This window comes from Coptis chinensis, chromosome 5 (genome assembly GCF_015680905.1).
Source record: "Coptis chinensis isolate HL-2020 chromosome 5, ASM1568090v1, whole genome shotgun sequence".
NCBI classification, from domain to species: Eukaryota; Viridiplantae; Streptophyta; class Magnoliopsida; order Ranunculales; family Ranunculaceae; genus Coptis; species Coptis chinensis.
The window spans coordinates 65,553,726-65,571,091 of NC_141460.1; the positions used below are offsets into that span (position 1 = coordinate 65,553,726).

Below are 17,366 nucleotides of genomic sequence, written 5' to 3' on the forward strand. Positions count from 1 at the left end.
CCTCAATTAATCATTTTACTCATTTTGCTAATCTGTAATCACATGTACATTTTGTAGACTGAGTAATTTAAGAATGTGGCACGCACCACATTGAGCTTCAGGGCATGATTACGTGTGAGTATTCTCTCCGTGTTACCATTCAATGCTTTATTTTCTTCTTTTTATCTTCTGATCGATCTCATTGTTTTGTTACTAATCGGGTACAAAAGTGCAGACATTATCCAAAGTTTTAGATGGAAGGTGGGGGCTGTCCTCCCACAAGAAGTTCAACAAAAGGTTAACTACTCAGAGGAAGAGTATTTCAAGAATCACTCTGTGCCCTTAGAGTCGTACATGTCAGAGATGGAAGTTGATTTGACTGTGGTAAGTTTCAATTCCTCTGTCTCTCATCCACAATTGAGTGACTATGATACAGTGGTAGTGTAAGTTTAAATAATATTGGAGCTTATATGAAATTGTTGGAAATGTTAGAAAAATAGATTTGCACATATCTATTGAGATATGAATAAATAATTTGTCTCCCAAATTATTCCATATTGAGATGAAATGATAGCCTCTCCTGCGGGCGAAAGCAGCCATTACCCTTAGCTCGCATTACACCTCTAACCTTGCTTGTCCCTTATACACAATCTATCTTAGTTCTTCTCTTTACCCCACACACACACACACACACACACCCCCTTAACCCCTGTGTGTAGAGCTATGACTTCTATACATAATCATCTGCTATTAGGAGAAACATCTACATCCACAGCAGCAAAAGTGGAATTATTACAGCAGCAAATGAAGAATCTTCTTAATTCAAAAAAACAAGTGAGAATAGAGTGTCTTAACCAAGAGGACCAGGAGAATGAAAAACTCATGGTTGTAGGGAAACTTTTTGGGGGAAATCAAATTAATCTTGATGATTTGGGAGGAGAGCTCCACCGCTTATGGCAAACAAGGGGACATATCACTATGGAGCTAAATCACTAAAGAGCATGTCAAGATTCTGTTTGAACAAGAGGAGGAGTTAAGACATGTTACCAACAATGGCCCTTGGCTCATCCACGGTCACATTCTGTCGATCATGAACTGGGTAAGTTGTCAACACATTGAGGATTATAACTTTGATCTGATCAATTACTAGGTACAAATATGGGGATTGCCTAGGGAGCGAATCAATAAAACAAATGTAAACATCATCGGTGCAGAACTGGGCAAGGTCTCTGAGGAGGACATATCATGCTCTATAGAGTTTAACAAACCAGTAGCAAGGGTTCGTGTCTTGCTGGATATCAAAGAAAGACTCACAAAAGACTTGACAGTCATGCTTGAAACAGGAACCTCTGTTCATGTCAAGTTTAAATATGAGAAGCTAGACTTGTTCTGCTACTTCTGTGGGGTAATAGGGCATGACCATTATGCCTGCCGGATCATAGCCCATCATGGATATGAGCTGATAAAATGTGGTGGTTCCAGCAAGGATGTGAAACCAAATTTCACTAGTATGATGAAGGCTTCCAAATTCTTTAATGGGATAGCTTGCGAGAGAAAGCAAGTGGTGAGTTTTTCTGGCCAACCAAGACAACCTCGTTTCAATGAGATCCCAGGCCCTGCTTTGGGGAGGTACTTCGGCAAAGGTAGAGCATCGGCGACACGTGGTCCTTTAGGAGAAGAAAAGTCCAGCTTGGCCTCACGACAAAACCAAAAAATAGCCGTTGAAGACTCTGTAAGAGGAGCGCATAACATGGGAACATCTGGCTCTACAACGGTCAAAAGCACAGAGGTTCACATGGAGGTAGAATCCAGTTCTCGCAACTCTGAAATGAATGGGCCATAGAGCAATATGCAACTTGGGCCTAGGCCATCCTTTGAAAGTAACAGTCTGGGGTCAGGTTCGGGATCGCGCGCTGGAAGTGAACTAATGACCCTGATCCAAGCCCAGGACTATCAGGTTGGACCCCCTGTTTTGGGTACTCAGGAGATGGATCTACCCACAGCCTCCAGCTCAACAAAGCCCAACTGGAAGGATCTAGAAGACCTAGAATCCAAAAAACAAAAATCTAGAAATCAAAACCAAGTACCTTATCTTCTCTATAGGGACTCGTTGGAAACCCAACCTGATCTAAACCTAGTTGAGACAGATGAGGGAACCCAAGGTCTGGGGAATGAATATGCTGACCACGCCATGCTTTTCCAGCATACAAGACTGGTCCGAAAAGATGGCAAAGCTTTCAAGCAGCTGGCGGTGCGAAATCCAAGATTTGCAAAGAAAAGTCACAGCAGATCTACCCACAGCTACACCTCATGTCCACAAGATCTTGGCTTCAATCACTCCAGCTCAGAAAAAAAACAACAAAAGAAAGATCTCAGCTTTGAGTCCCACCATGGCTGAAAAAGGAAAAAAACAGGAGGAGATGCTGGGTAGAGGAGTGAGGAATGCTATCAACAGGTCAAAGAAGGCTAAGATTGAGGCTGAGGAGATGAAACGACAAGGAAAGGGAAAGAAGCTTATACCAAGGAATGCCAATATCATAACTCTGTCAAGTGAGTCAACTGAGGAGCAGGGGAACCAGGAATCTAGGATGATACTTTATCAGCAAGAGGGGGAGCAATATGATTCAGAAGATAGTGTATCACAGCCCCTACCTTTGGCCACTGATGATTCAGATATGCGCAATACTTTGGGTAGGAGAACAACATGTCAAGGTCAAGGATCGAATCCAGCTCCAGAAGATAGTGAGGAAAGTATCTGGGAACATTATGCTAAATCAAAGTACTGGAATGGGGACATGCCCAGCTCGAGTGGTGCCACTAGCACGAACAAAAAGGATGCACACTATGCTAAAGCTTCAACAGGGTTCGCGGTGACTGTCCCAACACAGTCACCTTCATCTCAATGACGATCTACGCCTGGAATTGCCGGGGTATTGGTTCCACCACGGCGATTCAACATATAAAGGACCAGATGGGGGTGCTGGAAGTGGATATAGTGTGCTTGTCTGAAACAAAGGTAGATAGGAGGCGTATAGAGATGATTAGCAAGAGGTTGAAATTGGGTAGATGCTTTTGTGTACCTGCTGAAGGTTTGAGTGGTGGTTTGGCTATCATGTGGAAGGATGGTGTGGACCTGGAAGTGCTTGGGGCTACTAAGAACCAGATAACAGGTAAAATTTCAAATTACTACAACAAGACTTCTTTTTTCTTTTCTTTTGTATATGGAGATCCTGTTCCTAGTCATAGAGAAAGAGTCTGGAATGAGCTCAGAGACATTGCTCCTTTGATACCTGGTCCTTGGTGCCTGTTTGGGGACTTTAATGCTATTTCTAGTCTAAATGACAAAGTGGAAGTAAAACTAACCAAGTACATGCTGGACTTTAACAATTTTATCAATGACCTGGGGCTAGTGGATTTGGGGTTCAAGGGACCAAAATTCACTTGGAATAACAATAGAACCCCAGGAGCTCATGTACTTGAGAGGTTGGATCGTGCTATGGCCACCCCCCAATGGTTGACTTGCTTTCCTCAGGCTATAGTCAGGAATGTGGCTAATGCTTCTTCTGATCACTTGGATATGCATATTTCACTCTTTAACCATGAGAACTGTGGCTTAAAACCCTTTAGATTCTTTAGTATGTGGTTGTCTGATATTTCGTGTAAACCTTGTATAGACGAGGCTTGGAAGTCTGCTATGCATGAGATGCCTGACAAAAATGTGCTCAATAGATTAAATGCTACCAGAGACAATCTATCTTATTGGAATAAAAATGTCTTTGGTAACATTTTTCATACCATCAGGAAAACTCAAAAAAAGCTGGAATATGTTTTAACTAAGCCTTTCAATATAGAAAATCATTATAAAGCTAAGGCTCTCAAAGCTACTTTGCTTGAGTGGTATGCGAAGGAAGAATCCTATTGGAAGCAAAAATCCACCAACCATTGGATCAAAGAGGGGGGGAAAAATACTAAGTTTTTCCATCTCTCTACTATATACAGGAGGAGGAAGAATAGGATTGATAGCATAAAAGACAATGATGGGAACTGGCAAGTTGGAAGAGAAGATGTGGGCAAGGCTGTTAATGATTACTTTGGTAACATTTTCTCTTCTGACTGCCCTAATACCAATAATAAGATTTTGGATCTTTTTACTCCTGTTATTACTGACAAAGAGAATGAACTTCTCACTGCTATCCCAACTGCTGCTGACATTTGGCAAGTGGTTAGGAAGCTTAGGAAGCTCAAGGCTCTTGGGCCTGATGGGTTCCAAGGAGTTTTTTACCAGGACTGCTGGGATATTATAGGGGATTGTATCACAACCTTTGTGCAAGATTTCTTTGTTTCTGGTAAGTTGAATCCTAGTTTCAATGAAACCTACATAGCTCTGATTCCCAAAGTGTCTAACCCTGATCACATGTCCAAATTCAGACCTATTAGTCTATGCAATTTTAGCTATAAGATTATCTCTAAGATTATGGTTAATAGGCTGAAGTGCCATATAAACAAGATTGTGTCCCCATTCCAAGGAGCCTTCATAAAGGGGAGGAATATAGGGGATAACATTGGGTTAGCATGTGAAGCTTTCCATAACATGAAGAGTATGAAAGCAAAGAAACATGGATGGATGGCTTTAAAGATGGATATGGCAAAGGCCTATGATAGGGTGGAGTGGTCCTTCCTTGATGGCATCTTTAATAAACTTGGGTTTAGTGACACTTGGAGAAATTTGATCCTCTAATGCCTTACTACTGTATCTTTCAAAGTCATGCTTAATGGATCCCCTATTGAAAAAATTGACCCTGAAAGGGGTCTTAGGCAAGGGGATCCGTTATCTCCTTATTTGTTTATTTTGGTTTCTGAGGCCTTATCAAGGATGCTTACACAAGCTGAGGATAAGGGAGAGATCCAAGGAATAAAAATCAAGAGGAACTCTCCTGCTATCACTCATCTCCTGTATGCAGATGATTTGATTATTTTCTCTAAAGCTACCCCTGAAGATAGCAATCACCTTAAGGCTATCTTGCAGGAGTATTGTGATGCCTCTGGTCAGCTGATTAACTATGACAAATCAAGCATTTTCTTTAGTAGAAATGTCAGATTTCGAGTTAAGTTTAAACAGAAAAGATTCTGGAGAATGAAGCTGTTTGATCCTAAGGATAAGTATCTTGGGGTTCCAATCATGTTATCCAGAAAGAAATCTGAGAATTTTGACTATCTTGTAGACAAGGTACATGGCAAGATCAGGGGTTGGAAAGCTAAGGTGCTATCCCAGGCTGGGAGAGTAACCCTGATACAAGCTGTGGCCCAGGCAACCCCTCTGTATGCCATGGCTACCTACCTTCTCCCTGTCTCTACTTGTGACAAGATAGACAAAGCTTGCAGAGATTTTTTCTGGAATGGGTCCTATAAATCTAATAGTGTCCACACCATTGGGTGGGGGCAATTGTGCAAACCTAAACAAGTGGGAGGTTTGGGTTTTCGCAAAGCTAGAGATATGAATATAGCCATGCTTGCCAAACTACCTTGGAAGGCTGCTACTGACTTAGAGTCCTTGTGGACTAGAGTCTTCACCAGCATTTATAGTAAAAATTGGATTGGGGATGTGTTAAAACCTCCTGGAACAGCATCCTACTTCTGGAAGGGGGTGCATAAGGTGTTTAATCTCATGAGTGGGGGTTTGATCTGGAGCATTGGAAATGGGTTAACCACTTCTCTTCTTCATGACCCCTGGCTTTGTAAAGAAGGTAGACCTAGCACCCTTAAAGAACTGGGAGTTGATCACCCAGAACTTGAGAGGGCACATGTGGTTGATATGTTCCTTCCCAGTGGCAATGGATGGGATATAGGAAAATTGAACTAGCTTTTCCCACCTCTTATCAGCAAACAGATCCAAGAGGTGGTGGTGAGGCCTTTGGGGGCCAAAAAAGACAAGATGATATGGTCTGAAGATGGGAAAGGGGCTTTTACTGTGAAGACTGCCTATAAATTCTTTAACCAAAGAAGTTGGGAAGGGCAGTCCTCAAGTTTCAGTCAGAAGACCATATCTAGAATATGGACATCAACTCTCCCAGCTCACATACAACTGTTCCTTTGGAAAGTTTACAAAAGAACCTTACCCATGGGGGATTTACTTATGGAAAGGAATATGAATGGGGAATTTGCATGTCCTTTTTGTTGGAGTACTATGGAAACAGATACACATCTCTTTTTTGGATGTGACTGGGTCAGAAGTGCTTGGTTTGGGTCAGAGCTTGGACTTCATGTGCAGCTGGATAGTGGGAATACTATCAGATCATGGCTGGACAAGTTTCTGATGTGGTGTTCTAGTGCAGAGGAATACATTAACCAAGCAGGAGTCTACAGCTGTGTCTTGCTTTACCATATTTGGGAAGCTAGAAATGAAGCAAAGTTTGAGCTTAAGATTCCTAACAGGGCAAGTCTTCTAAGGAGAAGCTCAGTTGTCACACAAAGCTGCTGCAAAGCATTCAGAGAAGATCTTCCTAACCCTCCCCTTAATCCACCTCCAATAAATGATCTAACGTCTTTGTTTCCTGTAATTCCTAGAGATAGCATTCTCATAAGATTTGATGCTGCTTTCCACAGGGATACAGGATGTGCTAGTGCGGGGTGTCTGGCTTGGAATGATGTCGGTGATTTGGTTGGAGCTGCTGTTAGGAGTTTTAAAGCTAAGGGCCCTGAAGAAGTTGAGATGGTGGCAAGTGAAGTAGCTACTCTGCTGGCTTGTTTTTTAGGCAGTTATAACTATGTGTTTCAAGGGGACTGTAAAGAGGTCATACAGTCTTTTAATGGGGATGGATGTAGATGGAGTTTGCAAGCTTTACATTTTGCTATAACAAAACTGTTAAGTAAGTTAGAGTCTGTAATATTCAGCTGGGTGCGTCGGTCTGTAAATGGTGATGCTCACCAGTTAGCTCAGTGGGCAATCCACCAGCTACCTTTAACAGCTCTGCTAATGTGTATGGTGGAGACAAACTCTGTGCCTTTATGGCTTTAAGGTTTAATATATAATATGGAAAGTTTATCGAAAAAAAAAAAGCTTTTCTTGAAACAGTACGTAAAGTGAGAAAAACATTTTCAAAATGATGCACTAGTTCAAAACAGTGCATTATGTCGAAAAGGTGCGACTTTTCGAAATGTGCACTGGTTCGAAACAATGTATCATGCCGAAAATGTGTGACCTTTCAAATTAAAATAGGCACTGGTTCGAAACAGTGTTTTATGCTGAAATGGTGTGTCTTTTCGAAATATGTGACTTTTCAAAGAATTGCTTACTTTTTCCCAAGAGTCACTGTGTTGTTTCGAAGAGGCACCACTCACCTATAAATAGTGAATGAATTTAGAGAGAAAGACACACCAGATCACACAAAGTTCTGATCTTTTTCTTCTCCCTCTGTTCTTAGTCAAATACTATATTGTGTTCACTAAATCTATAGAATTGAAGTGCTAACTTTCTATAGAAGGAAATCCGTTCTATCTTAGGGAGACAATTTCCTATCAACCTTCAAGCACCGTGAGAGGAAAATATGTCTTAAGAACATAATGAATCTTCACTAGGCTCGGATTTAATCATTGGTAAATTAAGTTCATTAGTTGAACTAAAAGGTTTGTTTGTTTGTTGAACTAAAGGTTTGTTCATGATATATTTGTTATATCAATTTGATTTTCTTGTTTACTTAACAATAAGTATATTTTTGGAATAAGTTTCCTACAAACTTAAGATAGTTTTCTTTCCGGTTTATATTTATTGTTAAGTTCAAATACACTAACAATTTTAAAGCGGAAGAGATTGTAATATGGTAGAAAATTTTCTCACCATAGATACTGGATTTGACGGCACGGTTTTATTGGTAAAGAAAATGGTGGGACAGTAAAGGGAATCATCGCCTAAATGCCTAATAATAGCCTTTCAGTTTTGATTGGTTATGGTTTGGGCCTGATTAGTAAAAAGGTATGCATTGTTCGAAAGGACACACGTTCGAAAAATAGGCTATGTTCGAAACGTACACATGTTCGAAAAGTAAGTACAATTATATTTGGAAAGGCAAAACACTTGAAGCGGTACCACATGTTGTCAAGAAACGGTTGAAACCAATCATTTTTCAAGTCATTCTTGGAATGGACTTCTTGAAAACAAACAAGGTGGTGGTAATGCCACACTTAGGGGGGGGGGATTATGATCCAAGATTTCGAGAATCCTTGCTTCATTTCAGATGTTAGGAATGGCAGGTGCTAAAAGGGTTCTAAAATTGTTTTATTATTTGTAAGATTTATGTGTTTTACTATTGCGCCAAAGAGTACCAATAAAGAATTGCTTAAGATATTATTTTGTAAGCATACTTGTAAGCAAAATTGAGGTCTTAAAAGTGTTTTTGACAATATATGAATGATATGTGACATTCTTTAACAAGACGCCTCACTTGAAAAACATATATATCTAAATGGTTTTCCAATTTATTGACTTTGTCATGAGAAATTAGAAAATGTGGGGGATTATGTATCTTCTTGAATTAATCAATTCAAAATTAGAAATTTGTTGAAGCATTACTCAAAAGACATCAAATGTGGTGTTTTACTCTAGGAGAGATGAATAAATTTCAAGGAAATCCTTATAGCAAACGTGCATAGCAATGTCCACTATGGAATCATAATTCATAGCATTGGACGAGGCTGTAAAAGAAGCTGAGTGACTTCAAAATTTCTTAGAGGATATTCCAAACTGAGCTAAACCTGTGTCAGTAGTGTGTATACACTGTGACAGCCAATCTGCTATTGGTAGAGCACAGAGTAGCATGTATAACGAGAAGTCTCGACACATACGTCGTAGACAAACCACCGTTAGACAATTGCTCTCAAATGGAGTTATCTCAATCGACTATGTAAGGTCAAAATATAACATTGCGGATCCGCTTACAAAAGGTTTAACAAGAGAACAAGTGGAAAGATTATCAAGGGGAATGGGCTTAAAGCCTTTGAGATAATCAACTAAGAGTCCTTATAATGGAAAAACCAACCTAGTTGACTGGAGATCCCAAGATCTAGGTTTAATGGGCCAACTGAATTATGTTTGTGACTCAGTTAGTACTGGAGAGTAATATTATACTCTAACCCATTCCTATATAAGACAGTGCATATCTGCCGCAAGAACCAGAATAAGTCAAGCTTTTAATGATTTACTATATCTTGGAAAGTTATGTTATCCAAGTAGAGTATTGCAGAATACTCTTTATAGAAATCACCTATGTTAGTGTGAAGTGGGGCCGACTTCTATAAGAATTTTAAAGGCAAATGTCTTAAAAGCACTATCTGAAACCAATAAGTGTTCAAGGCTAAAATGAATACAAACGTGAGAACCAACAGTATTCGAGAAGGTACTGCGTGAAGATGATTGTCTAGGTTTATACAAACAGCTGACAGTTCAAGGACATTAATTGAAGTCTACTGATCATCCAATTAAATCCGATCATCTTTCACTAAGGCAAGTTCAAGGCCTCCCATGCTACTTGACCTGATGCAGTATCTTTTCATTTGTAAAAGAATAGAAATCCAATATTTATGATAGAATAAGCCAAATTTTTATTCATGTGGGGGATTGTTAAAAAAAATGGATTTGTACAAATCCATGGAGATATGAATGAGTAATTTGTCTCCCAAGTTATCCCACATTGAGATGAAATGGGTTTCTCTTGAAACAGTACGTAAAGTGAGAAAAACATTTTCAAAAGGATGCACTAGTTCGAAATAGTACATTATGCCGAAAAGGTGCGACCTTTCGAAATGTGCACTAGTTTGAAATAGTGCATCATGTCGAAAAGGTGTGTGACCTTTCGAAATAGGCACTGGTTCAAAACAGTGTTTTATGCAGAAATGGTGTGTCTTTTCGAAACATGTGACTTTTCAAAGAATTGCTTACTTTTTCCCAAGAGTCACTGTGTTATTTCGAAGAGGCACCACTCACCTATAAATAGTGAATGAATTTGGAGAGAAAGACACACCAGATCACACAGAGTTTTGATCTTTCTCTTCTCTCTCTATTTTTAGTCAAATACTATGTTGTGTTCGCTAAGTCTATAGAATTGAAGTGCTAGCTTTCTATAAAAGGAAATCCGTTCTATCTTGGGAGACAGTTTCCAATCAACCTTCAAGCACCGTGAGGGGGAAAATCTGTCTTAAGGACATAGTGAATCTTCACTAGGCTCGGATTTAATCATTAGTAAATTAAGTTCATTAGTTTGAACTAAAAGGTTTGTTTGTTTATTGAACTAAAGGTTTGTTCATGATATATTTGATTTTCTTGTTTACTTAACAATAAGTATATTTTTGGAATAAGTTTCCTACATGAACTTAGTCCTTTTCTAGCTTTATGTGAGGGAGTGATATTCTCATTCAGGAATATCAAGCACGTGCTCAGCATGGTGGAAATACCACACCGACCTCTGACTTACTTCTCCGACCTACATCACTAGCTCGCGTCCACGAGCTACGAGATCGCTCTAGAACAGATCATATCACTACGCAGATCGTTTTATATCATGACTCACCCTATCTTCTAGAAGCAATCATGACCAAAGCTGCATTTACACAAATATTTGCCTCAAGCTACTAACCACGGCTACTAATCCCCATCATTACAACATGTCTATCAACACAGTTCTCGCACACCTTCTTAATCTCCACCCTACATTTGTGTTGATCTTTACATGTGTTGGGATAAGATTCACTTTCACCATCTATAAATACCTCCCACATGAACTACGCCATACCTGATTCTTCTCTCCCTCCAGAATCAAGAGAAGATACGTAGACAGTTCGCTCATCAATGAACTTGGTCTTTACCATATTTAATCATATTCCCCCTCCATCCCTGTATGTAAAGGTGAACTAAAACGCTCCTTTACATTGGTGCCATCTGTGGTCTTGATTTCTTGAGAAACCACTTCACAAGTTCTTAAACCAAAAAGAAAAGTACTCAAGCCCACGAAGCATGGCAAGCCTCAAAGCTCAAATCCAGAGTTTGGCAGGTCAGCTAGGAACGATGAATGAGCAAATCACCTTGCTCAGGCAGGAGAACGTCATACTTCGTGCGCAAGTAGACACGCATAATCCACCTGCTACCTTAGCAGAGGACAACATCAACGAGGTTAATCAACAGATTAGCGAACTGTCACAACGGATCGACCAAAGTGCAGTCAAGAAAGACGCCAACCAGATTGTCCAAAAAATGCTGAAGACATACCGCACGTCCCTGTTCACTACTGAGGTACTTAGTAGAGCTTCTCCTCCAGATTTCGTCCAACCACGTTTTTCGATGTATGATGGTAGCACGTGTCCTGGTCAGCACGTAGCTCACTATATTCAAAGCCTTGCACTTTATAGTGCACTGGAGTTTGATCATCTTCATTGTCGTTTGTTTTCCACCAGTCTCAAAGATGGCGCACTCGATTGGTTCTTTTCACTCGAGCCAGACTCGATAAAGGCCTTCGAGCAACTCACCGATCTGTTTGCTAGTCAGCATGTCCACAACAGACGTAAGAAAGTTGATCTTGATTCACTCTTCCAGCTATCATTTGGCGAAGATGAAACCATTCGCCAATTCTTAGGTCGGTTCAAAGCTGAACTGTTATGCATGGAGAGTGGTCTCAAAGAGTCCTTTGCCACACTAGCATTCTCCATCGCCTGTCGAGTGTGCAAGACAGACCTCTCCAGGTCACTGATGAAAGAGTGTCAAGAAATGATGTCCGAGCTATATGCTCGAGTAGACAAGTACATTAAGTTACAAGAAAGCCTGAAGTGTCACGACCTAACAGAAGAACAAAGTAGCAGCGATCTCCGACGATGATCTCCGACGATGCCCCACCTACCAAAAAGTGGTCCAGACCGCAGGAATAAAAGTCGGGGAACAGAACAAACAACAACCGAGAGTTCACTGTCCTCACACGATCTCCTAGTTACATACTGGACAAGATCAAGCGAGTTGCATACTACCGACCTGATGTACGGCAACCAGCAGATCGACCTGACAAGCTTTACTGCGCTTTCCACCAAGCAAAATGTCACGATACTGATGCGTGGTGGGGCTAAAGCATTACCTTTAGGACCTCATCGAAGCAGGACATATCAAGCAATACACCAACATCGCCGATGGCGATCTTCACCATAAACTTATGGCTCACAGGGTGGGTAGTAGAACTCCACCCCGCCATGATCACCACAATGTTCAAGCTCGTTCCCGTAGCAAAGGACGATCAAGAGACCGTTCTCGTCATGAGCGACGTCAGCACTCGTCAGATCGTGACAATGACAGAACTATTCATATGATCACTTTTCCAGATGATTCAGTAACATCATCCAGAGAGAAAAGAAGGCGTGTTGGCGCCCTTCAAGAAGTTAACCATTTCTCTTCCTAGGCCGCACCTGCTCCACGCAATTCCGGTCGCAGTTCAGGTGATATCACTTTTACAAAGGCCGACCTCAACAAGGTTTGCCTCCTGCACAATGACGCACTAGTAGTCCATGTCAAAATCAACGACTGGACAATCAAGCGTGAATTGACTGACCCTGGTAGTTCGTGCGACATTTTGTTCTACCATACCATCCAACAGATAAACTTGCCCAAGTCAGTCTTCATAGATCCGATTGCTCCTCTTTACGAGTTCAATGGCTCCAGAGCCTACGCAATTGGTGATATCATACTCCCTGTTTATGTGGGATCGCGAGAAGATAAAGTCAGCTTCAAGACACGTTTCAGTGTCCTGGACATCAAGTTGTCCTACAACGTCATCCTAGGACGGCGTTGGATTCATCAAATGCAAGCTATCTTGGCAACACTGGATCAAGTCCTCTGCTTTCCAAGCCCTAGGGGCATGATGGAGCTTCGAAGCAATCAGCTCAAGGCTTACCATTGTAACCAAATACTTTCAGGGATCAAGACCGCTGACTTACCTATCAGTATAAGGAACGAGCCCACCAGCTACACAATGGCCAAAGACTTGGTCATTGAAGTCAGAGCCAAAGCACCAAAATAGAACGCTGGGGGCTCCAGCAAGAAGGTCTATTCATCTGTAAAGACCCCAAAGGTTGCTAAAGCAGTTGTTGATCCACTAGTCAGAACTCCAGAAGTCGTTCCAGCAGTCGTTACTCCACCTGTCACGACCCCAGATATCGCCCCACCATGTCTCATACAACCAATACAACTTCAGAAGATCACTCCAGCCTCTGTTGTCATGACCACAGAAGTCACACCATACCCTGTTGTCGTAACCACAGAAGTCGCTCCAGTTCCTGCGGCCAAAATCCCATTATTCCTCAGATCGACCAAGCATTTCCAGAACGCAGTCTCCCAGAGGACGCTCAACCACCACAAGCCATGGTACAAACTGAAGAAAGGCAGCGAGTGAACTTAGAAACCGAAGACGATCCTACATTCGTCTATGTAGGGGCTAACCTTGATCCTACACTCAAGGCCCAGCTTGTAAACTTTTTATCCATGAATAAAGATGTTTTCGCTTGGTCGTATATTAATGTACCGGGTATAGATCCTAATGTTGCATGTCATAGACTAAATGTCAACCCTCAGGTTCAACCAGTTCGACAGCGACTTAGGAGACTATCACTGCGGTTTCAAAAAGCAATCAACGATGAGGTCGACAAGCTCAAACAAGTTGGTTTCATCCGAAAGGTAGATTACCCCGAATGGATTGCTAACATAGTAGCAGTCCCAAAGAAGAATTGCACAGTTCGCCTTTGCGTTGACTTCACCAATGTCAACCAAGAAACACCTAAGGACAGCTTTCCTTTACCTAGAATCGACCGACTTGTGGACCAAACCTGTGGCCACGAGCTCCTGTCTTTCATGGATGCATATAATGGGTATAACCAAATACCACTCACTGAAGAAGACCAAGAGAAGACGTCATTCATTACAGAGCAGGGAATTTATTGCTACAACGTCCTCCTGTTCGGTCTCAATAATGCTGGAGCGACTTATCAACGACTGGTCACTGACATGTTCCAAGACATGTTAGGGGATACCATGGCAGTCTACATTGATGACATGATCATCAAAAGTAAGAAAGCAGGTGACCACCTTACTCACCTCGAGCAAGCGTTTTCCAGGTTACGCCAAACTCAAATGAAACTGAATCCAGAAAAATGCCTTTTTGGAGCATCTTCTGGGAAGTTTCTAAGATACCAAGTATCACAACGCGGGATCGAGGCTAACCCAGACCAAATCCGAGCGTTCTTGGACATGCCTGATCCACAGACAAAGAAGCAAATACAGAAGCTATCAGGAATGGTCGCAGCACTTAACCGATTCATCTCCAGGGCGTCAAACAAATGCCAACCGTTCTTGCAACTTCTTAAAAAAGGTGAGCAGTTCTCCTGAAGTGACCAGTGCCACCAAGCGTTCTCCACCCTCAAAAAGTACCTGACTACACCTCCCGTCCTGGCAAAACCAACAGATGGCGAAACGCTGGGGCTTTATCTAGCAATATCGTACTTTGCCATTAGTTCGGTTCTCTTCAAAGAAGAAAACAACTCAGAGAAACCGATCTACTTTACAAGTAAGACACTAACTCCAGCTAAAAAGAACTACTCTTACATAGAAAGAGCAGTACTCGCATTGTTGAATCGGAGTTGTCTTAGTGTCACCAGATGGAGCAATGATGGAAAAATCAGTTCGCATCGACTTTGCAACCTCCAATAACGAGGCGGAGTATGAGGCATTAATCATGGGGATTCAAATGGCACTACAGCTCAGTGTACAAGAGCTCCAAGTCTTTAGTGACTCGTAACTGGTTGTTCGCCAGGTTGCTAAAGAGTACACTACCCACGAAGGTAACCTTTTTAAATACCTTCAAGTTGTTTATCAGTTACTTCCTTCTTTCAAGAAAGCCACGATACATCATTTTTTGCATGACAAAAATCGTCACGCGGATAGTTTAGCTTACCTGGCTACCCAAACACCAAACTGCGCCCCTAGGCAGTTACTCATTGAAGTAATTGACCGACCTGCTTACCAAGCTGAACACGTCGTAGAAGTCAAAGACCTGTGCCCATTATCTAAAGATCAGATGAGTCAAACATGGATGCAGCCCATCATAGAGTACATCCAGCACGGTACACTCCCAGAAGAGCGTGCCAAATCCAGACAAATTCCATATCAGGCACGCCGTTATTGCTTGGTCAATAACAAGTTATTCCAAAAATCTATTGGCGGACCTCACTTAAGGTGCATAAGCCCAGAACAAGGTCAATTAATTTTTGCTGAGATTCATGAGGGCGAATGCGGAAACCATGCTGGAGGTCACTCTTTGGCCCACAAAGCGATCTCCCAAGGATACTTTTGGCCTCGAATGCAGATCGATACCAAAACTTATGTCCTCAAGTGCATCAAATGCCAGACCTTTGGCCACAACATCATCTAACCAGCTCGTGAGTTGATCAATATTGTGAGCCCTTAGGAATTTCATATGTGGGGCATGGACATCATAGGACCGTTCATCCCATAAAAAAGTACCGGTTTTCGCTTTGTCTTAGCTACAACTGATTACTTCACTAAGTGGGTCGAAGCAATTCCTTTAGCTCATGTCAAGGAATCACACGTCAGAAACTTCATCTGGACTCACATCATTACCAAATTTGGATTACCACACACATTGGTGATGGATAATGGTTACCAATTCAAGGGAAAAACAGTCAAGGAGTTTCTGTCCAAGTTGAAGATCGTCCATGCATTCTCCACTCCTCATTACGCTCAAAGCAATGGCCAAGCAGAGGCCAGCAACAAAGCAATCTTAGAAAATTTGAAGAAAAAGATTGAAAAGAACAAGAGCCAATGGCCAAATCAATTAGAGAACATTCTGTGGGCTCATCGCACCACAGCTTGCTCCAGCATAGGCGAGTCACCATTCTCCTTATGCTATGGCACAGAAGTCGTTATTTCCACTGAACTGAGAGTCACTACGACTCGATCAGAACTCGTCGAGTCTGGACATAATGACTCTGTCCTAGCTCGAGAAGTCGACTTGCTGGAAGAATGCCTCGACCTAGCAGCCACCAGAGTGGCATCTTACCAGCAAACTCTAAAGAAGCCCTACAACAAAAGAGTAGATCTTCGATTTTTTCAACCTGGTGATCTAGTTCTGAAAAAGACTCAGATGACTCTAAGCTAGCACCAACATGGGAAGGACCATACATAGTGGAACGAGTTGTTGGCATTGGAGCGTATTGGATCAAAACCCAAGAAGGGAAACCATTGCCACGCCCTTGGAACACTTATTTGTTAAAAAAAATTTACCAATAAAAATTCATTGTTGTACATTCCATGTTTTTTACTTACTGCAAATTCAGATATACTCTAGTTATGTTTACAATTACAACCTACTTCATCACCAAGACATGACATTCACACCGCAAACATCTTCAATATACGTGAGCTTCTAGCACTCTCATGAGTTTCAGCGCTCTCAGGGAGCCATAAGCTTTCATACGCTAACACGTTCTCCGTGAGCAGAACGCTCTCTTGAGCTTACAGGCTCCATAGCCTCTCCAATTCTCACTAGTTGAGGACCTACACTTCTAGGATCAACTCAGTGAGAACACTCTCAGTGAGCAATACACTTTCATACACTAACACGCTCTCCATGAGTAGAACGCTCTCTTGAGCTTACATGCTCCATAACCTCTCCAATTCTCACTAGTTGAGGACCTATACTTCTAGGATCAACTCAGTGAGAATGCTCTCACTGAGCGATACGCTTTCATATGCTAACACACTCTCCATGAGCAGAACGCTCTCTTGAGCTTACAGGCTCCATAGCCTCTCCAATTCTCACTAGTTGAGGACCTACACTTCTAGGATAAACTCAGTGAGAACGCTCTCAATGAGCGATACGCTTTCAAAAGCTAACACGCTCTCCATGAGTAGAATGGTCTCTTGAGCTTACAGGTTCCATAGCCTCTCTAATTCTCACTAGTTGAAGACCTATACTTCTAGGATCAACTCAGTGAGAACGCTCTCAGTTAGCAATACGCTTTCATAAGCTAACACACTCTCCGTGAGCAGAACGCTCTCTTGAGCTTACATGCTCCATAACCTCTCCAATTCTCACTAGTTGAGGACCTACACTTCTAGGATCAACTCAATGAGAAGGCTCTCAGTGAGCGATACGCTTTCATAAGCTAACACGCTCTCCGTGAGCAGAATGCTCTCTTGAGCTTACAGGCTCCATAGCCTCTCCAATTCTCAGTAGTTGAGGACCTATACTTCTAGGATCAACTCAGTAAGAACGCTCTCAGTGAGCGATACACTTTCATAAGATAACACGCTCTCCGTGAGCAGAATGCTCTCTTGAGCTTATAGGCTC

The 17,366-nt window shown here is 41.8% G+C and overlaps 1 protein-coding gene across 1 annotated transcript; it reads left to right on the plus strand.

Annotated features, from left to right (window-relative positions):
- Positions 1-5,911: 5,911 nt before the first annotated feature.
- Positions 5,912-6,994, plus strand: LOC147498385 (uncharacterized). Its single transcript, XM_086563222.1, has one exon. It carries the CDS (start codon positions 5,912-5,914, stop codon positions 6,992-6,994), a length of 1,083 nt encoding a protein of 360 aa, XP_086419348.1.
- The last annotated feature ends 10,372 nt before the right edge of the window (positions 6,995-17,366 follow it).

Coding starts and splice junctions, on each gene's coding strand:
- LOC147498385 (XM_086563222.1), top strand. CDS start 5,912: ATGATATGGTCTGAAGATGGGAAAGGGGCTTTTACTGTGAAGACTGCC.